This window comes from Dicentrarchus labrax, unplaced genomic scaffold, assembly GCF_905237075.1.
Source record: "Dicentrarchus labrax unplaced genomic scaffold, dlabrax2021, whole genome shotgun sequence".
Classification (NCBI taxonomy): domain Eukaryota; kingdom Metazoa; phylum Chordata; class Actinopteri; family Moronidae; genus Dicentrarchus; species Dicentrarchus labrax.
In genome coordinates this window covers 4,999,285-5,024,106 of record NW_026136720.1, presented here as the reverse complement: position 1 = coordinate 5,024,106, position 24,822 = coordinate 4,999,285, and the positions used below count along the sequence as shown (strand labels likewise).

The following is a 24,822-nucleotide window of genomic DNA, read 5'->3' as shown; positions in this document are numbered from 1 at the left end:
TATACCCTTGATCCTGCAAAATTACCCCTTATTGTGCTGCTTGGCCATTTTTCAACCATGCAGAGCAACAAAATGCTATTGAAGAGAAAGAGAATAGGCTGAGACACAGAGTTGTATATATTGTTGTGTACATTGCTTTTGTGGTACACCAACAGTTCCAAAATAGCTCTTAAGAAAATACGTATTATTTTGTTCATTTCCTTCTTTTTTTACTTATATGACATGATGTCCACATAATGCATCCAATAAGTTGATTTAATTCTGTCAAACAGACATTTCTAAGTTACAGATTATTATAAAAACTCAACAACGATCCTCTCTGGATTCACTTCTTATGGATGCTGTATATCTAACTCATTAAACAGTCACTGGTTACTCATAGGCTGTGTGCAGACCTTTAGGTTTCCATATTATGGTGACTAAATTGTTATTTGTTGTAGAATACAAAACATCCAAATGACAACATAAACATGAACAAATAAGTATTGTACAACATCCCATCAAATTACTGTAATGGACACCCTGTCAGGCATTATCCCTTACTTTCAATCAACTCTGTTTTCAGTATGAGAAGATGAAAATAAAACCATGTATTGAGAAAATTACATGAATTTGCTGAACACAAAATAATAACAAAGTAAACAACCCAAAATAGATTTTAGATTCTCATTTAAATTTGAATTCTCATTTTAACAAGGTAACAAAAACACCCTTTTTTCAGTTTAGGAATATTGCCTAATTTGAAGTCCATTAAGTTTTAAGTCAGAAAGATGCTGAAATACTCACTCACGCTATTATTACCAGTCGTTTGAATAACTGTAATTCTTTTTTTACGGGATTACCTAAAATGTCCAAATGAAAGCTACAGGTAGTCAGAAACTAGGATCACATCAGTCCACTGCTGAAGACACTGCACTGGCTGTCTGTATCTTTTCTTATTTATTTTAACGTTATTTTTTGTAAAGCTTTAAATGAACTTGCTCCTCCATACATAATACCCTTTCTTTGATTTAATGTTCCAGCCAGATCACTAAGGTCCTCCACTGCTTTTCTTTTAAATGTCAATGGAGTAATGTTATAGCCTAGGTTTTAAGGTTTTAATCTTTGGTTTCTACATTATTTGTCTCCGTGGCGTTTATTTTCACATGGACATTTATTTCTATTGATTATTTTTTATGTTTTACATTTTATTATTTTTTATTGTATTCACTTTCAGCCTATTTATGGTGGTTCATTTAGGTTTTTTGTGTTGTTTTAATTTGCTACGTAAAGCACTTTGGCCTGTATGTTTGTATGAAAGGTGCTTTTTTAATAAAAAAATAATAATAATAAATAAATAAAAAAAAGGTGTGATTGAATCCATTTCAGATTTACAAAATGAATATAAAACACAAATATATTCCTATATATTTGTGAATATATTACATGGCTGTATTATAGTAAGAACACACCTGTCATTGACCTGCAGTCTAACTCCTAACCTGTTGCCATGACAGCTGTACTGTCTCTTTAAGAGGCCCGGAAGCGGTTCCGTGCTGGGTGTTCACTGGTCTCGGGTTCCGAACAGACAGCGGAGCTCCCTCCCGGCGATGATATCCCACCCTGTTATCTGGGCTTTCCGCGTCAGTACGAGGTGCTGGCGACACCGAGCTGTCCTCAAAGCGGCTCTCGGGGCCTCGGACGTCGGCGTTTGGCGCTGGTACTCGACCCCAATTCGTGGCGCTGTCGCGGGCATGGAGGAGATACTAGCGAGGGTCGTTGCACCTTTACCCACATACGAAACGAGAGACAAGTCCCCTCCTCCTCCAGAATCAAACAGCCTGGAGTTCATGCACTTCTACAGCAGCCTCGACAAGGAAGACAAACTCGGCTTCCTGACGAAGCTGTCGCAAGACTTCGGAGTCGACCACAGAAGCGTTTCGGAGCTCGCCGTGAAGCTCTTGGACACTCAGCTCCGGGACGTGGCGACCATTTTGCAGGTGGAAGACCGACTCCGTTACAGCCTGACTCCCCATTATAAACAGCTGCTGAATCACATCAGCAGGGTCGAGGGGGGAGTGAAGTTTCTGGTGGATCTGCGAGCCGATGTGCTTGAAATAATCTCATCCAAAGCTAGCGAGAGCCCGCACATCAGGGTAAAGCGTTTGTTTACTTTTCCTACGGGTGCTCGCATGAGTCAAACGGTGTCTTTTTTTTTTTGCCGTTTAGGCGCTCTGCTGCCTGAGTAGGCCTGTATCTTTAGGAATGTGGGTGCATTTATTTGTATGTGGTATATAACAGCATCATCTGATAGCTGCTCACATAACCCCCCCCCCACTGACTGAGGCATAAACTGCACCCTTTGCTTTGCCCCTCATCACATGGGTCACATTTCATCACAGCTCAAGTGGCATTTACCTTTGCCCCAGTTTACCCTCCTTGCCAAACTAGAGGAACAGAGCTAGATGTCTGTCTGTTTCCTCATATGTTAGGTGCTTTCTGCAGATCGGTTAGACAGGTATTATTTTATTTTCTGAAACTCTTGTCTAAAAAAAAAAAAGCCCCAATAACAAAGTTTCATTGTATACACGAAGCGGCAAGAGCTACTCTGCTGCATTAAGGTGAAAGAGTGGTTTATAAATCAATAATAAAATAATCCTCGCCCACTTAATGGCACATTTTTGCCCTTTCCAGTCTCATTTACCTCATTGTTCAGTCATTCATCTTCAGTCGCTTATAATCACAATTTTAAATTCATTCAGCAATGCAGTGTAGAAGAGTGGAATATCTTTCAGACAGAAAGCTTCCTGTTCCCTTCGTGTTAATTCCATGCACGCAAATTCAAATGAATCCTATTTTCCCAGTCAAGTTTCTGAGGCCACAATGAGCACACACGTGTAGAACATATTAAATGTACCGTAAATGTTTTGATATTAATACATGCTCACCCCTTCAGTGCAAAGAGGGTAATTTGACAGGCTAATTCTTTTTAACTAACGTGCTTTAAGAGTTCTAATTAAAATGCACCAACGGTTGCATCAACTAAATACTGTGCAGATAAATGTTCCACTAGTTCTTTTTTCGCCATATCTATAGGAGCTAATAGTGGAGCTAAAGAAGAACTACTTAATTGAGATGATTATTTTCCATCATCGGTTCGCCTGCCAATTATTTTCCTGATTGATCGGTTAATTCTTGGGTCTATAAAATGTTTGAAAGCAGGACAAAATGTGCAGTTTCCTGAAGCCCAAGATTAAGACATGAAATTGCTTTGTTTATTTCCAACCAACACCACAAAAAAAACTCAAAGTTTACTATCATATAAGGAAAAATCCATCAAGAAAACCTTCAGCAATTAATAATTTATATAAAAAAAAAATACATGCCATTATTTTTCTGTCATTGTTTCAGCTCTAGTGTTATTGGTGGAAGCAGGGCCTGCCTCCAGTACAGCTAAATAGAAACAAACTGCTCCTCAGTGCGGGCAAGCATTATTCAATCTGTAGCAGAATTGAGTTGTTTATGTTGAATCAACTCATTTTTAAGCTTGACAGAGGGAACAGAACTGTCGAAGTCTGTGTTTAACCATCAGTTTGGCTTGTATTCCCTATGTTGGCTCTGTCTCTAAGTTGGAGTCATGCTGAGATGACGTGAAGCTGCATTTATAAACTGGCCAGTGGCTTTACTCCAGCAGGCTGGAGAATTGCTATTTGTGTATCACAGGCCACCAGTAGCTCTATAAGCAGAATGCCTCATATGTAGACGTAATCCAAAGAAAGTAGCCATCAAGAAGGATGCTTTGGTTTAGTAGTGGGATTTAGTGGCCTAGACTAAAGCCTCTAAATCTAAAATACACTAGAGGAAATGCACGCTGAGGCGCAATAAACTAGATGACAAAATTGATGTGTGTGCCATCAAAAGCTGTAATGGGCAAACTCAAACTGCCCTGCTTGAGATCATGTGGGGCCAAAAAAGTTTTCTATCATCTTTGTGATCAGTTTTTATGTTTTGTTTGTGCTTTGGAGTAGAGCTTAATATGATCCTGACTGCACTGTCGCCTGTGGACTTCTATCCTCTTCTCTCCCGCTCAAAATCTATTTTATTCCTGCTGCGAGGTGGTTTAGATGCATTTAATCTCAATAACCAAGGCCCACTGAGACCTTTTGTAGCTTAAAAAGGTCTAAGCTACCTACAGAGTACTCATTTGTACTGAGTGCTGACCACCTTGGTCTGGGGGGGGCGCAGAGCAATCTTTTCTTGTTGTTATTGCCAGAATTGATTGAGCTAAAACTGAGAAAAGGTCATGGTAAATATGAAGCTTTTTACTACATGTATTGATAGCATGTGCATACCAAGGGAGAGAAAAACTTTCAGATAATGAAAGTAGCACCGAAACATGGAGGGGAAAATATAAATGACTAAAGTTTGGATTTCACAACCCTGCAATGACTGTGAGTGTTGCTTTGAATTTTATGCTAGATTAGTCTATCTTGGTTGGGTCATTGATTTTTGATGTTCCTCCTCACTCCTCCTACCTCCAGGCCTTTCATTCGTATGCACCTGTCCACAGACTCAGTGGATGAAAGATATAAAACCAAGTCTGAGATGTCATTTTAGCTTGGCTCTTGCGATTTCCCAAAGTATCAGTGAGGCTATTTTTTCCCCCCCACAGAAAGACTTTCCAGGCTGATGAGTGGCAGGCAGCCTACTGGAGTAAAGGTATTGGAAACACTCACTCAGTCTTGACCTGTAAACACTTTGGCAGTCCGTGGCACATTTGGCCTTGGGGAGACAGACTGTTTCTTCCAGCCACTGCAGTCTCCATTGCTCTGTATAATCACAATAAAAGCTGCAGCTCAAGGTAGGAGAGGCTGCATCAGCTCACAACATCACTCCCTCGCCACATTGATACAGCGCCGGTGTCAAAAAGTGTGTTGGATTTCCTTCTTTTCCCTTCCCTCCTTTCCTCCGTCTTCCTCCTAACCTCAGGCTTCAAATGCGTTTGCCCCTTCCATTTCAAAAGACTTCATCTTCGGCTAGGTCAATGGCATACACATCTCAGCTTGGCCTTTCTTTTGTGTGGGTGAGAATTGGCTACCGAAGGCTGCACTCTCTCGGGTTGTTGAAGTGCTGTGTTCTTCCACAGAAATGCCGGGCTGGGATTATCAGCCATCATAGATTATTTTTTCCTTGGGCAGCTTGTGAAGCTAGAACAACACAAATACACATACAGTGAATATACACGCACACAAGCCGCGATGGAAGTTTTGCTGAACTTTTCTTTTCTTTCTCCGAGGGTTACTTTTGATTTGATCCTCACTCAACAGAATTTTCCAGTGTGAAACCTCTCAAGCATAGAGCTGAATAATGCAGAGTCTGATGCATATATGTGGGGAAGAATTTCAAATGTTGTTAGTTTTGGTTTTGATAGTGGCTCGCAGTGAAGTTCAGCCAGTGGCTTTTGTACCATGACTGTATTTGAGCTTGTTTGTATTAGCTATTATTATGACTGACAAGCCGGCATTAAAGTAAGCCTGAAGTGAAGTCATCCTATGGAACAGCCAATATAAGCTGTATTTATGTCTTTGAGTGTGTTTGCGTGCGTGCACCGTGTGCGCTTGTTTGTGTGTTTGCAGGAGATTTGCTTTAAATGAAGTCTGACCTTTGCAGGAGGACGCGCCTGCTTTGAAATGGCAAGTTGTTTATTGAAGTGCCTCCTCTACACCCATTGCAAGCTCAAACAAATCACTACTCATAATGTGAAAACATTCAAACAGCATACAGACACCCAGGGGGCCGTGGACCCCGCGCAGTGTGTAAGATACCGGTATGGAATTGTTTATAGCCTCCAGACAAACTTAAGCAACTTCGCTGTCAGTCAATAAGGTAGAGCTTGTGAGTTCTCTCAATAAAAGGTTGTGTGGTTGTAAAGACTGTGTGTTTATCCACTTCTTTAATAGTCATATAAAAGCTGCAATTTCTAGGGTATACTTTTATGGTGTTTCTTCCTTACAAGATGTAAAAAAACTGACAAAAAAGGTACAGTGAAAGGACGTTTCTTACAGGGCTCAGATAAAGTAGACACCTTGACCTCTTTTTTCCTTTTCATGTGCATATATGATTTACAGGCATACTAGTGTTTATTTCTATAATATGTAGTCCCTGCTGTATTATGAAATACAAATGCAAGATTCTGCTTTTATTTTCCCTACAGACTGCCTGCCAAGGGAAAGAATGTGGTGAATTTTCTATTATCAGCTGGACGTGGAAAATTCTAAACCCTTACCTTTCTTTCTCTCCCAGGACCTGAATGGCACTCTGAAGAGCTTGCTGTCTGAGTGGTTCTCGATAGGTCTGCTCCGACTGGAGAGAATCACCTGGCAGTCCCCCTGCGAGATCCTGCAGAAGATCAGCCAGTAAGGGCATTCATGCTCCCTCACAAGCCTTTTTTTCTCACCTTTTCCTTTCACCGCACTCTCTTTTCTTACATACAAATGACACATAACAGGTATGAAAACTGACTGTTCTCTTAACCCCTCCCCCCCATCATGGCTTTGTAACTGTGACTAGAATTGTGGAGCTGTAAATCGAACTGTTTACAAACAGCTTTTTAGCATGCTATCATGTGTAGCTATCAAGTGCATATTTAAGACACATTTTACAGGGTTTTTGTTTCAAAACAAGTCAGCTGGAAACAATAAAAGGCCACCTTTTAATGGTCTAAACCAACTCCCGGAACTAATTTACTACAGTGAATGAAATCTGCCAGCGACAGTTGTTTCAGGAGCAAAATGAGAAAATGAAAATCCTGCTTTTGTCTACCTCCGTCTGAAATCAGTGAGTTGATGTTTCAAAAAAAAATAACTAAGAATGGAAAGCTTGACAGTTGTAGCAACAGTAGCTAAGGAGGGTGGGGCTTAGCAAACAGTTAAAGCTGCAGCAGGTAATCTTTATAAAGAAAATTGTTTTTAACTATCACTATATCCTAAAAGTATATGAGGCAGATAATCTGTTAAAAATACAGGTTCCTCTGGCTCCTCCTAGTGCTCCTAATGGCATTTGCAAAAATCCACTGGCCCTGAACGACCAATCAGAGCTGAGAGAGATACAAAGACACTTTGGGTTGAAAGCTTGAAGATTCCCAGAGTCCCAAAGTGTATTAGTAGTACGCCCTCTAATGAGACTCAACAATCAACTATCTTCCTTGACTGTGATTGGTTGTTGTCGTGCAGCCCCAGTGAATTCAGAGCGCTAACACGAACCAGAGGAACCTGATTTTGTTTCACAGATTATCTGTCTCCATTACCCCAGGACTATCCTCAGGATACAGTGAAAGTTTCAGCAAATATAACAAAACATTTTAAAAAAAAATCTCTTTTTATAAAAATTACCTGCAGCTTTAATTGAGAACTGAAATACTAACTATGTTCTCTGCCAGGTATGAGGCAGTGCACCCTGTAAGGAACTGGACTGACCTGAAGCGCAGAGTGGGGCCGTACCGCCGTTGTTATGCCTTTACCCACGCTGCCATGCCAGGAGAACCCCTGGTTGTACTACACGTGGCTCTCACTGAGGACATCTCTGATAACATTCAGGTTAGAAACAATAGCTGCGGCCTCACTTTATCACACCTTGGAGGATAGTTAAACATCAGGGATTTATTATTTTGTTCCTCCTTTCAGCTGACAAATGGATTATTGCTGTGTGAAAAAACAATACCAAGACCTTTAAACTGCGTATCCCTCTGGGAGCAACCTCTACAGTGCTGACTTTTTTTTCTTGCCGTTTACAGTGAGGAAAAAAGTGGTTTTGACAACACTGAAATATTCCATGGTTTGAAATATTGCAGCGATATCCACAGTTTTGCTCCAGAAGCTCTGAAATATGTGTAAAATTCCTGCCTTGGCTGCAGCTGTCTAGCTAAGAACACAGAGAGTGGGCATGTGTTTGGAAGAGTAACGCAGAATCTTTCTTTGTGACTGTGCAAAAATGTGTGTTTTTCTTTTAGAGTATCGTCCGTGAGTTTGCCACTCTTGACTCTGAGGAGGATGTGAATAAGATAAATGCAGCCATCTTCTATTCCATCTCCTCCACCCAGGCTGGCCTACAAGGGGTGGAGCTGGGCAACTATCTCATTAAGAGGGTGGTCAGAGAACTACAGGTGAGTGCGGGTGGGATGCAAGATGGTGTGTATTACATTTATCATAAAAATGTTGGTCTAAGAACTATGGATGTTGATGCTAGGAAATTTACATTTATTTGAATTAATTCATATTTATAGCAGGAGCTGGAGAAATTATCACTCCCACCACATATTTTACAGTAGTCTATGTTTACTTTGGCTCACATTTTGCAACAGAAACTCTTAATACAAAGAACCAGACTGACTTCTTGGTACCCTTAAACATAAAATTCTGTGTTAACATACAAAGTGCAAAACATTAAATCACATGCTCCTCCAAATAATCATTTGGTTACTCTCAATGTCAGAGTATCCGGTGTTTGTTACAGTAGTTTTAATTGCAGTATAATGCCACATGCTTTCCAGCATTATAATATTGCTCGCTGGCTGTATTTGAAATCATTTAACTTTAAAGTATAGTTAATGTTATTTATATGGCTACCAATTACGAACCATACATTGACTGACTAACTGAAAGATCAAAGGTCTTGAATAAACGAGAGGTGGTAGACACATAACAGAAAATGTTAACTAATTCACTGAAGTACGTTCACAAACATAATGTATAATTTGCTGTGTGGTAAAGTCAGTCTTCATGATCTATATTTGAAGTCAAACAGCATATTTAATAAATCAAATTAAATTTTTCAAAGGGCATTATTACTCTACATCAATTCAAATACTGGCTTCTGCATAAATTGCATATTTATTCTCATTTCTATTCCTATAGTCTTAGAAAATTAGCAGTTTTTGTTTTTGTGAAATTGGTACAGTGGCCAAAGCCATTGCAAAAGGAAAATGATTTGAATCCATTCTGTTTGAATTCCCATAAGGTCTTGGCTTGGGTAAAGGCGAGTTAAGGTATAAGGTCACAGAAGAGGCAAGGTTATGTATCTAAATACAGTAACCATAAAGCGTCCTGTCAGTAAAGCTTTTAAAGCATCCTGTCTCATTATAGCTGGATAATAACACCTTATCTTGACAGTTCACATAACACAATACATGGCACAGACACAGCTGTTAACTCCTGCAACGCTCCTCAGCTCCTCCCCTGTTGTGCAGGAGCAAAAGGTGTTCTCCTCCCAATGAACAACAACACGTTTCACTCTGTATGACTCATGCTGAATTCCATTAAAAGACTACACCGTAGCCTTCAGGTGTTGCCCAGCTGGCGCAGTTATCCCAGCGAGAAATATCGCAGTAACAGGAAAAAAAATTTTGTTTGATTGCGTTGCCAAAGTTTTCATTTTTCTTTTCATTTCAGTGCTGAACCATAAATCTCCCACTCGTCTTAGCACTTGCTGAATGCATCCACACATAAACAGAGCAGTAGTCAGCAGACAGACAGTAATGAAATCTCATCTATCCCTCTCAATAAGCGCAGAAGAGCCCTCCATGTCGGGCCACTCCAGCTAGCACTTGTTAAATGATTGGAACACTGAATGGAACATCAAAAGCCACTCTACCCAACAGATGGGAAATAGCTCTTTATAGTGTATCCTCATAAAAATCGGGTTCCAGAGCTTTAAGCTTCTTTCACTTTTAGTTCTTCATACAATGAGACTGTTTTGACTGCTGCAAGCTTTTCACTTATTGGCATTGGTATTAATGGAAACATACGTTTCTGTGAGCTCAGCACATGTTGTTTTTGTGCTTTAGCATTAGGGCTGTTTGTGTCAGAGTTTTGGAAAGTAGGTTATATTGCACCGCGGCGTAAAAGCCTTACAGATGGTGAATGTCGTCTTCATCAAGAGGTCTGCTTGCTTTGCATGTCAGCATCTTCTCCTGTCATCTTTGTTGTCTTTCTAATGCAAAAATAATAATCTAAAAAAAGAGGTGTGCTACTTTTTAGCTTCTCTATACTTCTCTACAGAAGCACACAGCAGTACTACAAATCAGTGTTGAGGAAAACTGGAATTTGAGTTTTTCAAGGTCTCTTAAACTCACCACATTGAATAAATTGAACTAGAGTCAAAAGCTGAGATGAAAGTTAGTTTCTCTGCTAATCTAGTTAGTCACATTAGCTTTAGGAGGAGTTTAGCCGGTGGGGTCACCATTAGTGTAGAGTATAGCTTAATGTAAATTTTTCAATTACAGTTAACAGCTAGAGAAAAAGTACATTTAGTTTAAGCTAAGGCTAGAGGTGGCTATCCCACTAGCTAACTCTTTTGCTTTAGCTGTCTAATTGGCTTTCTGTGGTGGAGAGCACAGTTAAGTGACCACGGCTTCTAGAGCAGATTAGCAAGCAAAGATGTATGGTATTTAATGTTGCAAAACAGACTCCAAAATGTCCCATTCTGGTTTTAACACCATTTTGATTGATTTGCATTTTGGGTTTGTAGGGCAGTATAAAGTACTGCTTGGAAATTTTCATTTCCAATTTTTTAAATTTGACTTTCATACCCTTGTCTGGATGCTTTTATCCAAAGAAACCTCATGAGTGCATTCATTTTTCACTCTAGTGGGAATCCAACTCCTGACCCACAGTGTATAAGTGCAATACCCTTGAGGCTACACAAAACCACAACACAGTTGTATTCCGCAGAGGCCCTGGCTTACTGACAGGGCTTTACTTTACGTAAAGGTGAGGAGAAGAGCAGCGCAGCCACAGAGGGACCACTGTGATGATGGATAGATGATAGAGTGGAAAAGAAAAGGTCACAGTCGTGATTTAAGGTGAAGGGAGGAGGTCTTGCTTGTCTTTGGAGATTGGACCCTGGAGTAAAGTTCTGGCACCGCTCTTCTTTTTTCTCTATATCCTTTCCTCCCCCTTCCTTTTTCACCTCTCCTGCTGCCTCTGCCCTTATTTCCACCGCCTCCTTGCTTTGTTAACCCTGCCCACTCTCAACATAAAGAGCACCCGGTAGTTCAATGTGGAGTGAAGAGGGCGAGATCATGATACAGTATTGTGAGAAGAAACACCGAGGGACATGGAGAGTGAGAAGGCTGTATTTTGAAGTGAAAGGAGGTGAAGCAATCAAGGAGGAAGCAAGGAAAACAATGTTGCAGAGCGAGGCAGACAGACAGCAGCGTGTCCCTGCAGGGGTTGTCTGACACTTCCACTTTCATCTGCAGCCTTTCACTCCTCTGCCTGCCACATCGCTCCGTCACTTATCAACCCAGACGCCGGGGCAAAAATATGGGCAGGGAAGAAGGGGAGGATTTTGGCGAGAGGAGAGGGTAGCGGGGTGGAAGAAAACTCATGAGATGTGGTGGGTGGGTGGGCGTGTTGTGTGTGTGGTCGAGACAGAGACATGGGGGAGAGGTAAGTGAGAAAAGAGGACTTAAAGGTGAGAGTGCAAGGGACTGAGGAGGAGGAGGCTAGAATAAGAAGGAGGGAAGGAGAGAGAGGATCATCCATCTCCATCAGCGGGGCAGGATCGTGAAGCGATGGAGTTGATTTGTAATGCAGTCCCTGTCTGAGGAATTGAAGGCCTGAGCACAAACAAGAAGATTTAGTTTTGTGTTTTGAAACCGAGGTTGAGTGTTTATCTCCCTTATTTCCGCTTTTGCCCTTTGCATTCTGGTGGGGATCAAATCTCTGCTGCCTCGTATCCGTTTTCTTTATACCCTTACCTTGTTTTCTCATCCCCGTCCCTTTCCTAGATCCCCCCCCCTTTCCTTCAAGCTGGCTACGGCAGGTTGAGGCAATTCCGCACTGAGCTGTCTCTGCATGCATGCAGATTATGATGCATTTTTGTGTTTCAAAATAGATGATTCAAAACTTTTGTAACCCTTACTGCCTTTCCAAACATTCCTGCGCACAGTTCGGTCTTTAGTTCCATATTAAACACAGACAAAATAACACCGCTTCTGCACTTTTCAAACATAGACATTAAACATAGGAATATAGTATTAACAACAATAAACCCTTATTTACTTATTTTTTGGACACTTTTATAGACACCAAAAATAATTTAAACAACTTTTTATATATTATGTGTGTGTATATTGTGTTCCAAATACAAGTCAGCACAGTAAGCACAAATCAGTTACTATCTGGTGGTAATTGCAACATGGTTATGCACACTGCACGCACCACTCTGCAGTTTTGCCTGTAAAGCTCATGACCTCTGAGCTAACATTCTCACATTCATGCTCCAGTTCTGCTTCTGAGTTATCTGACTGATCATTTTGCATAGTAATGCAATCCCCACCTTCATTTGCTTTAGACACGTCTTCATTTTCAGACCTGTTAAAAATACACTCCAGGTCTCTAAAGACCCGAAACCTTGTTGAAAAAAACCTTAGAAAAACAAAGTGTTGGCAGTTTTGGCATTCTTAAACCAGAGAAAGTTTGACGAATGGAAGGCAGTTGAAGTCAGTTAATTAGACAGGGTGTAAAATGGCCCTGGGTCTCTAAAGACAATGAAATATGTGTTTTAAGGGTAAACTCTACCTCCCCCCTCTCTCCTTATGTCTTCCAGAGTGAGTTCCCTCACATGGCCCAGTTCTCCAGCCTGTCTCCAATCCCAGGCTTCTCCTCCTGGCTCCAAGGCCTGCTCAGCCAGTACAGGAAAGAAGGCCGGGGCTCTGACCTCCTCTCTGAGCAGGAGTGGAAGGAGGTAGAACAGGCCACTGACTCAGCCACGGGGGCCCCAGCCACCGAGGCCCTCCGCAAGCTGATCGGCACCAGCGAGTGGATGCACTCTGAGCGGCTGTGCCGTGTCCTGGAGCCCGCCTTGATGCGTCTCTGTGCCTGGTACCTCTACGGGGAAAAGAGGCGAGGCTACGCTCTCAACCCGGTGGCCAACTTTCATCTGCAAAATGGCGCCACCATGTGGCGGCTCAACTGGCGCGCCGACACCAGCCCGAGAGGTGTGGCGAACTCCTGCGGCATCATGGTGAACTATCGTTACTTCCTGACCGAGACGTCTAAAAACAGCGGACTTTACCTGCACAATAAGGTCATCACGACATCAGAGCAGGTGCTGGGACTGGTGTCCCAATTTCAGAAGAACAGCAAACTGTGAGAAAGAGACAAGGATACACCCATGAATACACCTCTGCACTTGATGTCACTAATATATTGACTTGAAACTTGACATTTATTTAATTTGCTTTCAGTATGTGACATGTTTCATATAAATAAGAAGCTGCATTGAATGGACATCAGCTGAAATTGTTTTTTAATTGAAATGAGAACATTTCTCACATGATGTTCTTCTGTATGCTAGGTTAGGCTTTTTGCCTCATTGGGTTTCTGGTTGAAGCTGTTTGATATTGTGTAAGTGATTCCCAGGCTGAGAGACTGTAGCTAATGAAGCACGAGGCATCTATCAATGCTTTACCATGTTCCTGGATAACAGTGTGTGTAATGGTGAAGCAGGAGCAACAGGGGAGTGCAGCTACTGGAGTAAATGATGTTTTAGGTTCTTTCATTTGGCTGAACTGTCTCACTGCAGACATGCTGAATATTGGATTTCATCTTTTAGTTTTTTTCTTGGTTCAGGTTTATGCACACCTGCTGTTAAACTGATTATTCCCACTAAAGCGCAATACACAAAGGCATGAAATCACTAACTGGAAATATTATTTCATATTAAATAACTGTAAACAAAACTGGAATTTTTTCTGCTGTATATCATGACTACTCACATTTTACGGTCGACTGTGCTCACTCTGATCCACTGGGCTGGACCCTCCTGGTACCTCCATTCAGGTGTTTTTTTTTCTCGTAATTGTGCACATACACACACACACACACACACACACCACCAACCCTCCAGAGAGCCATCGCTGATGTTCTAACTGTTCTGTACAGGTGCCAACCAGGGCTCATATCAGCCCACACCCCATTGTTGTGAAATAATATATCACAGCAAGTTGACTGTGAAATTACATTTTATCTCTCCAAGGAGCCAAACTTTCTTTTCGTTTTTTTCACATTCTCTATCTCCCTCTCCCACCCCCTTTTCTCTCCCTGTGCCGCTCTGTGTCCTAGAAACTAATGGAGTGAGAAATAAAGTTAAAGTAAATGGCTAGATTGATGGTGTTCAGTTGTGAAGACGGGGGGAGGAGAATAAAGAAGCATAAAAAGGACAGTTGTTTAAAGGATGCCCTTGACAGTGTGAGTGTCTCTGCAGATATTGGAGACAGCAAGAGACCCATACCTCCCTGTGCACAGATCTGCGTGGGGGACACGGAAAAAAGAGCGACATCGTCACACCATCCCACAATGGAGGACGGTGCAGGCTGTGGTATGGGTTGCCATGGAAACAACAATGACATATTCCACACCTGCTGCTGGCAGCCAGGGCTTGTTTTGTGTCACCTTTGTTCAGAAATGGCCGATGTTAGTGACCACAGAGCGGTTTGGGTTAAAAGTCCAGCAGCTTTTAATTATGAACTTTTAAAAAAATATATTATGTTATACCGTGAAAGTAATGACTTTTTTTTAAAGTAGCCAGTCAGGTATTTCCCATTGGACTAAGAAGACAAATTGCTCACACAGCGAGCGGTTGCAGCACTGAAATCTGATTTATGGACACATCGGGTCCCATTAAATGAAATGATACAAACCTCCTCAGTGGAGGCTTAAGAGGACGAGTCAGTCCCTGCGGCACATCTATCTGATGGGAAGGGTTTTAATTGTTTTAAACCTGCTAGGTAAAGCATTAATCAAGTCCACTTTTCACATGTTAAATGGAGTTAATTTAATAAAATGGCTGTTTAAATGAATTGAATCTGAACATGTAATTAGTTAAAATATCATTGTAACAAAGGCAGCATTTGATTATATCAAACACCTCTGATCAAATGGCAGTACAGCTATGTTAGAGCTTTTTGTCGGCAAAAGTATTCTGATCACTGACAATTTCCACATTGGCGCAGTGTGTACTTAGACCAGTCTTCATTTGTATCTAATCCGATTGCAGTTTTGTCACATTTCCAGCCCAGCACATGCTGATAATGGATTCACAGCCAAGTTCAATATTGTACTGCTCCGTTGTCTGACACGTCTTAGATCCAATACTTTACAAAAAGCAGCAAAAGACCTGATTAAAATTGATTAGAAACTGTCTGCTGTGGAAATTCATGCCTCATCTAAAAATAATTCAGTAATTCACACAATCCTTTTTTTTTTTGAAGATGGCGAGTGCATGTGTGCGTGGCGGCTGTGTTTTTCATTTCTTGTCCCTCGTTCGGAGGAAATTGCCTTACAAATGAAGCTAATCCATTTTTTACAGTTCACAGTGGGCAGAAAAGTCAGAGAGTGATGGTAGAGTGGTGGCCGTGGCATTTTCATGTACTAATTCATTCTGATAAGGTCTGAGATATAAAAGCCTTTTGTCTTCATCTGTACAGCGACTTTAAAGGGACAGCAATTGAAATAAGTGCCAGATTGTATCAATGATAAACTCTGATATGTTGTAATTTATAATATGTTGGAATGAACTGAACAAAAACAAAAAATGCTGGCTTCAAAAGGGAAATAACAAAATGAAATACTGGCATGCGTTTTGATTGGAAAGGGTTTCCATAGTTTTCATAATATCACATAAATCAAAATATTCATCCAAACACTGGTAGTGTCTTTCCCCCAAATGAAATGTTTCATTATCATTTCATGTCATTGAAGCGCTTCATTATAATAAATGGTATAGAGTATAAACATAGGCACACAACACAAGCAAACCCTTTCCAACTCAGCTCAGTCCAATATTTCTTGGATCACTGTGCCACTGAGGAAAACATGGAGCGTACAAACATTCCAAGGCAGATTCAATCCACTAGTGGCATACTGAAAGGCAAGTATAGCTTAAAAAATGTCCTAAAGAAGAGCAAAATATGAAAATGTAATTAAATTTGAGATGCAAACATGATGGAAAAACTTTTCCATGTCAGCTCTTTTGGAACCATCAAATTGTTGTCCCAGCCCCTATACAGTGAACTCTGACCTTTGGCAAATACTGAGAAATTGCTTTTTAAAGCCGCTTTTGAATACACTACAACATCTACTGAACTCCAGCCAAGGTTAAAGGCCCTAAAAACGTGGTTTTAAATATTATTTATTTCACTGTAATGTAATTTATATATTTGACAAACAGCCTACTAACTGTAATCAGATTTAATCTTAATTAAAGGTCCAGTGTGTAACATTCAGAAGAATCTGTTGGCAGAAAGGAAATACAATTTTCATCAGTGTATAATCACCTGAAAAAAACTATGTGACGTCACCTTTTTCCACCTTGCCCACTTCAAACCACTAAGAAAGGCAGGAAAAAAACTGCATAGCAACCATTCATGTAAAACAAACAAAGCTCAGAGTAAGGTGCTTACGGACTGGTTGCACAGCAGACATTCTGACTTGTCGTAGCAGAAAAATAACTGGTAGATTGTTATTAAGTGTCCCAGTAAACGTGACAGTGAACCTGGTTGCATAATGGCAAGACCTCCACTAAGTGGAACGGAGCAATTGTTCACCCGTCCTGCTATGACATGCCAAAATGTCTGCTATGCAACCATTGGAGAAAAAACTTTAACTAGCAACACACTTTTCAGTAAAGTGTATCTGCTGTGGTGTAAACTTTCTGATGTTTTTTTAGGGCATCGGGTTGAAGAATGTCTCCTCTCTGGAACTTTATAGTGTGTGGCATTTCAACACTTCTGACATTTGAGGGAAATTTTGCACACTTTTGCACACGTTCCAAATGTCATTGTGTGGTCTATTCACAGCTGCATTTGCGGGTAAGTGATGATGTGACGAGAGTGGGATTTTCAGTTAAAACTGAGATGGAGCGAAAACCTTCCCAAAGGCTGGCTTTACCTGCAGGCTATTGACTTTCCTGTGTGTGTGTGTGTGTGTGTGTGTGTGTGTGTGTGTGTGTGTGTGTGTGTGAGGGGAGGGTTCATCCAAGTGTGTTAATCCATTCTTCCTGGTTGCTGTTGCTGGCCCTCCTTCATGCTTCTCACCTCACATCATCACCATTCTCCTCCTTCTCCACCCCCTGGTAACCCGACCCTGCACCCACAGCTCATCCAATCCCTTGGTCTGTCTTCAAAGGGCTTCACGGTTTTGCGAGCAATCAGGACACTCACGTCCCACATGTGCATAGCCACACACAGTCGCAGGGATACTCGATGCCTTTTGGATCTGCCCATATTTTGCAGGATGGAACCTTTAGAGGGCAGCAGAGTTTCACTCAGAGTGACTTGTTAGACACTGTGCATGCAGTTTTGAACAATGCTTCTCTGATGGGTTGGCTAACCAAACACCCTCTTTCCTTCTCTTCTTCCTTTCTTCTTGCACACCTCTCTTTCTCTCCTTCCCCTCCCTTTGGGTCCGTGCTGTTTTTCCTTTCAGCCCACTCACCCCCTCTGTCCCAGTTGCAGAGTGACTTGGAGATTGACAGATCTGCTATATCTGGTTATAGGCTGTAATTAAAACTAATTCGGCTTGCTGATGGCATTTTCCACCCCCCTTCATCCGTTGCAATTAGTCAGTATTAGTTGACCTGACGTCTTGTATCAGATTGGGATATTGAATGAAAAAGAAGTAAACAGGCAGATGTAGTGGTTGCACCACCCTAGGGTGACAGCCAGTTGCCAGACAGATTGAAATGAGTGTGAGAAAACTCTCTCTCCTTGTCTCTCTCACACATGCACACACACACTAAGACTTTGTCCATTGATTCCTCCAGTTTTGCCCCCAGACAGTTTTTCAGAAATAGCTGAACAGAAGTTAAACATTCTATAAAGAGCAACAGTATGCACATATGCGTACAACACACACATACATAGTTGACTCTGTTACAGAGTTTATTGATCAGGCAAACAGTCGGAGGCCCAGAGGTGATGATCACTCACAAATCGCTCTCCATTTGTCCTTTCCTCTTTTCATCTTTTGCCCTCGATATCTGGACCACCTGGAAAAACCTGGAAACACCTTTCTGTCCCTCTGGCTGCTAATATAAAGTGTGTCCTATTGTGCATGAGTCATATTTCCCAAACTTTTGACAGTCGGGAAACAAACCAGATGTTGCGAAATTCAGCAAAACAGATGTTCTGACACACATTGTTTTCACCTGCTCTATTTCATCCCTCAGCTAAGTTTTGAAAAGTGACAGTGCAGAATCTTTCTTCCTCTGAGTTGAAAAACTTCTTGAAGGAACAAAGATGTGCAGCAATATATTGTAACATATTTGCAACTTATGACACAGTAGTGCCAGTAATTCATTGGTCAGCTTTTCATCGTGCAGAAATGTTGTCAAACTTCAGTTGATATCCCACAATGTGTAGATGCATAATGTAGGCAGAAATGATTACATGATAAAGGTTTACTCCAGAGACTCCAGTATTACACTGCAATATAGCTGGAGGGCCCACAAGAGCCTAGAGCCGTGCTAGTGGCTCTGTGAGGCTGTACTAGTTGAGTTGGAACATGCTAACGTTTAGCAGGTATGAGTTTCAGTATGTTAACCATTTTATTTTGGTGGCTAGCCTCCTAATGAGGCTGATGGAAATGCCTTTAGTTTTGCAGGTATTTTATAGTATCGGACAAGCTAAAACCTGTTTAAAATATTTTTTGGGTCTTTTCATTGACTTTTTAATGGATAGTGACAGGAAAGAGGTAGAGAGAAGGGATGCCACACAGCAAAGGGCCACAGGTTGGACTCGAATCCTCGGCTGCTGCATCAGGCACTCAGCTTTAGCACATCCAGCTTCACCAGGTGAGCTATCCGGGTGCCTTGGACAAGCTAAAACTTTGAGCAGATGATGACACTTGATTAATTATTAAGGGATCACCAATGTTATTTCAGTACACTCTGAGGGATACCAATTTATGCGACAGTCCATCCAATAGTTAAACATTTCACCCATGATCACAAATGTCAACCTGATGATGGTGCTAGATGAAAAGTCACGAATTACAGTCATTAGGAATGATCCTTGGGAATGAATGTCTGTACAAAATGTAATATTTTTGAAGATATTTCCATGGAAATGGTCAAAATCAAAGCAGAAGAGGCACAGATATCCTAGCTTTTTGTCCCTAGTAGGGTTCAAGCTCCAAAAAGTTTAATCCTACACTTCCAATGTTGCAACCAACAGACTAGTGCTGCCCCCACCTTGTGATTTTCCTAGTCGACTAATAGTCATTAGTTAAAGCCATTAGTCAAAGCACATTTATGATATTAGTTTAATTATTTATATATAGTTAAGTGCTACAGCAGGTGCAGTAATGATTCTGAATGAGTTGGAACAACCAGCAAGGAGACTGAATATTTAGTCAAATTATTTCAACGCAGTATCACACAATTTGTGCTCTTCAAAACACAGGAATTGATCAATTCCATCTTCACAAAAACAAATACTGGCAAACTTAACAACATGATGGATGATGTATAACTTTTACTTACAAAATAACTGGCTACAAACTCGCCTCTCTCCCGGAGAGAGAGGTCAGCAAATAGGACCGCCAAAAAGCTTCAAAGCATCAAAGTAGTTATTTTATTTCACAACTTTTATTGTCTAAAATACGGCTGACCTCAATGGTGGGTACAGCTATGTTCACCAGAGGTGGTGGTACTCAGTTCTGGTAAGTACTTTTATTTATGATGTCTTATTTATTCTCCTGTACAGCACTTTGGTCAACTTTGGTTGTTTTAAAGTGCTTAACAAATAAAGTTGGATTGGATTGGATTGGATTGCTAATGGCAGCTAGTATAGTTAGCGCATGCCACAGTGCAGTGTTACAAGAGCAAAGGTCCGTATTGTAACAGATACTTGATACTTGATACTTTCCCGATGACAAAGCGCAGCTCCCAAATGGAGTTTGACCTTGTTATTGTGCATCTATCTGACCAATAAAAAAAAATTTCAGTTTCCGGTTTGTTACGCAAGCTTTTAAGCTTAAATAATTAGCTTTACTGACATAATCTGGGGTATTTTCTCAGACTTAACAAAGCTCCTCCACGTCCACAGCAGACATATACACCGATCAGCCTTAACATTATGACCGCCTGGGCACCCTGGTGGTCAGAATGTTATACAGCCCCACACGCATATGTGTTCTGACACCTTTCTATCAGAACCAGCATACATTTTTTCAGCAGTTTGAGCTACAGTAGCTCCTCTGTCGCCAGAGCCTTCACTCTCCATGTGCATCAGTGAGCCTTGGCACTGTTGCCGGTTCACCGCTTTTCCTTCCTTGGACCCCTTTTGATAGGTACTGACCCCTGCAGACCGGGAACACCCCACAAGAGCTGCAGTTTTGGAGCTTCTCTGACCCAGTCGTCTAGCTATCACAATGTGACCCTTGTCAAAGTCGCTCAAATCCTCACGCTGCCTGTTTATCCTGCTTTTAACACATCAACGATGATAACCAGATAATCAGTGTTAGTCACTTCATCCGTCAGTGGTCATGATGTTACGGCTGATCAGTGTACTGTACACCTGATTTCACATGATGAACACTATTCCCCAAGACCTTTATATGTAAAATAGTTTGAAGAAGTCTCTTGAAAGCCAAAAAAAAAAGCCTTATTTGTAATAGAATATTTTAGATGCTAGTAATTAATATTTCATTAATAGCTTACAGGTGTGTCATTCATACCCCATCTAATGTCGAAACCTCCTCATAGTACTAGAGACAAGCATTTTTAATGAATTTCAGCTTGCTTCTTCAAAAGATTCCTTTATCTGATGAAATATATAACACATGCAGTGAGAGAGAGTGTTTTCTTCTTACTTTTCCACTCTTCCACAGACACACTGTGTAATGAGTCAATGGCTTTTCCTGTCAACATGGTTTGTTTTTTTACAGTCACTGCGTGCATCCCAGCGACCCATTAGAGCTATAGACCTCCTCCACACTTTCAATCTCGCCCATGCATCCGCAGAGTTATCTTCAAAAAATCGGTTTACCCTGTTCCTCTACCTCAGATCAGCTCACACTGCACTCTCTGCGTCTCTCTCGGTCTCAACTCTGTGTCTACCTCCCTTCATCCAGACATGCACAGCGGTTGCAGAGCTGCATATTGAAAGGATACGCGGTCTCACTTCATGAAGCTGTGAGTCTCATTTAAATAGATGCAGCAGCTGGGCTGACACGCAAGCCTCGCCTCGTGAATCCATGCTCCTCTTGCAACAGGAGGGAGGGGAGCGCGGAAGCCGACAATGGTGTGACAAATTGCGTTTCTTATTTTTCATTCTGCTGATTTATTCCTTCCCTCTTCTGCACTACCGCCCATCAACACCCCACAACCCGCACCCACACCCCTCAGACACTCCCCCATCCTGTTTCCCATCTCATTCTGTCCTTTGGAGCGGAAGGCCTATAGCAGTGGTAATGAGGGAGGTTAATTGGCCTTGCTGTGTCTTTAGGAGGTTGGATAGGGACGACGACAGTGGTAAGATAGGGGGTGACAATTTTCTCAATTTTCTCTCGATGCCCACCTGCTTACCCTCTGCTGTTTTAACATAATCGGAAATCTTCCCCACTGAGAGTCTTCTATTTATGCAGCGTGCAGATAAAAGAAAGCCTTTACACATGGAAACTTTCATACAGACACTGACACCTTTCACGCTATTCAATTACTCCAGGGGTCACATTCTGATACTGCATGCCATCACAAAGTTGACTCGATTTGCATTTCCGGGGTAAGTTGGACAAAAATAAAGGAGATGAATTGTTAACTGTGATGGATTGCCTGTCTCAAGCAATTTTCAAGGCTCTGCAAGTTGATTTTCATAGTGAAATGAATGGAAATCATAGAGTACGTTTACATGCACACAAGTATTCTAGGTTTGGATTATATTTGAATTGCTGTATGAGGTTTATTTGGAAGGTATACTAAAAAAATTCATGGACTTGAATATGTATATTTATGGGGCTTTTTGCCTTTATATGATAGGACAGCTTAAGATGGACAGGAGAGGAGAAGGGATTGAGAGAGGGGATGACTTTAACCCAGGTTGCTGCAGTAAGGACTCAACCTTGGTACATGGGTTGGGAGCTCTACCAGGTGAGCTACAAGGGAGCCCCTGTATATGTTATTCTAACAGTACACTGGTTTCTGATTGTCTGCGTCATTGCAGGCATGTCTTACTCCTCCATATCTAGCAGTCGGTTTAGATGCCTGGTCTCTGCCTCATTTACCCCTCTGCTGGATTTGGTCTCTGCATCTGATCAACAGTAATTGACACGAGTGAGAAAGCCATATGAACACTGAAACTGGTGGCTGTAATCACTCCTCCTGTTACTGGCCATTAAGGCATCTCTTCCTAATGAGCTTCTAATGTACAGTAAGAGATGGAGGGGGAAAAAATGCACAGGTCTCGTTCTAGCCAAAGCTAATATGAGGCTTCGATCATCTGAATTAGCCCAATAATGTGAGTATCTTTTACAAAAGATTGTTGGACTTGAACCACTGTTCGTTTCCTGTTTCTTATTCCAACAGTTAATATTGGTTTCTTTTAACCATGACAGCAGTCATTCCCTAACCGTAACCATGTGTTTAGTACTGTAACCATTCATTTTAAAAGTCTCTTTACAGCCAGTATGAACAGTAGGGATGTTGTACATATACTGTACATGTAGGCATAGTCTAATGATTGAAATAATCTGAACCTATCCTTTAAGATGTATCCGAGTTTTGACTGCTGACATATTCAGGTTTCTGAAAGCCTGAAGAAGCTTAACCATCACAGCGTGTAACCAGGATTGTCCAATCACAACCTGTGTGTGCATGTTAACATTCGCTGGCTTGAAGATTGGAGGTCAGTTTGAAAGTCAAGCACGTGCACAGACATTTTAGGGGGCAGGTGCTCAAGTGAAACAAAATGGCACCCATGTCATAATAATTTATAAAAAGTTACATATAGCAGCGTATCTTTTATTTACTTACATATTTATATCAATACCCATGCACACACACAGATGTTTAATAGTCAACAAATTTCTACAAAATTACCAATTCTTCTTTATTTATCAAAAACGGGCAAAAACAAAGAAAATGATTCCAAATTGTACATGCATCATTCAAAATCAACCACACTACAAAGTAGGCCTATATTCAGTAGCAACAATTAGGCAAAGTGTGTTCCCCTCTCCTCATTTGCTTCTCCTCTCCTTTCTTTTTTTTTTAAAACTAATATTTATTTAGTTAAATATATACAAAGGCAAATAAGACATTTTTAATGTATACGCCTACTATATATAAAATCTCCTCTCCACACATCTCCCCGGGACACCTCCTCAGGCTTCTCACATCCCCCCTGAACACTGCTGCTATGTTCTCCCTCCTTCCATCTCCCTCACACAAACACCTGCCTCAAATATACACGGAGTGAACACCATGCATATTTATTTACACAAACAGTCAAATACTGCCCGCAGTGCGCACACACTACAGTCGCTCTTTCTCCCCAATTGAAGGGAGAATGATCATTCTCCAGCTTTACAGAAGCATTCTCCTCGGGTCCTTTTTAGGCTGGCTGTATTGATATCTTTTAATAGTGGTTTAATCTCACAACAGTGACAAACAATGCAGGGGCTTAGGGCAAACACCCTTACCTGTCACCAATGAGAACAGGTCAGGCAGACGTGGGTCATGCTGCTCTGCAGGGTTCTGCGTAGGCCATGGTGGCTGTGACAAGGGAGGTTGAAGAGGGAGGGGCAGGGGCTTGCGCGGTCTTGCAGAATTAGAACTCAAATGCAGTTATTGGGTAATACAACACACTTTTAATTGAGAATTGATGCCATGGGCTAAATGTAAAAACTGAAATAGAAAAATAGAAAAAGAAATAGAACAAAATAATTGGCTCTTATGTAGTCAGAGGCCAAAAGGACAGCCGGGGGTCTATCTGTACACGTGCCTGGTGAAAAGCTAATGGTGAAAGCTAATCATATGCATTGGAAAATGGTCAGCATTAATTTTAAATACACACAATTTGCAGTCACAGTAATGGATTCAAACAAGTGTCCCTTAAGTGGTGGCACTTTAAATATTAGGTTTAACCCTGATTTGCTTCTGATGCTGTACCATAGGGGTGTGTGTGTGTGTGTGTGTGTGTGTGTGTGTGTGTGTGTGTGAATGGGATTAGTTTCTGATGAGCAGTTCATGCTGTATATACATATATGTATACATCTAGGAAATAATTCTATAGTCTCAAACTCAAAGTCTGCTGCTCTTTAATCCAATTGCCACACTTTCCTTTTCCAATGACTGTATTTCTGTCAGGTAATACGTGTTTCAGCAATCACAGCTTGAAGTTTGAAGGAGCTAACCTATTGGCCACAGCATCTTGATGGGCAGCCATCACCATTGTCAAAAATCTCCTGATCGAGTCGCAATAAGTCACAATAAAACCGAAAAAAACAGATTAAAATTAAAATGTAGGAAGTTTGAGGGAGCTACCGGCTGCTTCATCTACGTGTGCAGCCGTTGCCATAGCATAGAGAGGTGCTATATAAGTGGAGTCCAGCTTCACACCAGGCATGAGCACAAAGAAACACTGAACTAGCCTGGTCAGAAAATTGCGCGAGTTAATTAACAGTGTCTTTGTGCACTTTGTTGATTGGGCCTAGGTAGCTGTAAGGATACTGTGATTATATAATGAATAAAATGATTCTGATCTTGTCCATGCATGGCTAGTGGCTTGGCAACTGTTTGATAATTTTAGCTGAAAGTGAAATGACTTGTAATAGCAGTATT

At 41.3% G+C, this 24,822-nt stretch overlaps 2 protein-coding genes across 2 annotated transcripts in view; one reads left to right on the top strand and one right to left on the bottom strand.

Annotated features, from left to right (window-relative positions):
• Nucleotides 1-1,603, bottom strand: part of zgc:173742 (DNA topoisomerase I, mitochondrial) — a 32,168-nt gene extending 30,565 nt beyond the window's left edge. The window contains exon 1 of the mRNA XM_051381553.1: nucleotides 1,482-1,603. The gene's annotated coding sequence lies outside the window, so the exon portion shown is untranslated. The remainder of the gene's footprint in view (nucleotides 1-1,481) is intronic.
• On the top strand, nucleotides 1,504-13,723 carry mlycd (malonyl-CoA decarboxylase). Its single transcript, XM_051381578.1, has 5 exons — nucleotides 1,504-2,135; nucleotides 6,283-6,395; nucleotides 7,418-7,574; nucleotides 7,988-8,140; nucleotides 12,589-13,723. The coding sequence occupies exons 1-5, from the start codon at nucleotides 1,590-1,592 to the stop codon at nucleotides 13,132-13,134; spliced, it is 1,515 nt and encodes a 504-aa protein (XP_051237538.1). The 5' UTR covers nucleotides 1,504-1,589; the 3' UTR covers nucleotides 13,135-13,723.
• The last annotated feature ends 11,099 nt before the right edge of the window (nucleotides 13,724-24,822 follow it).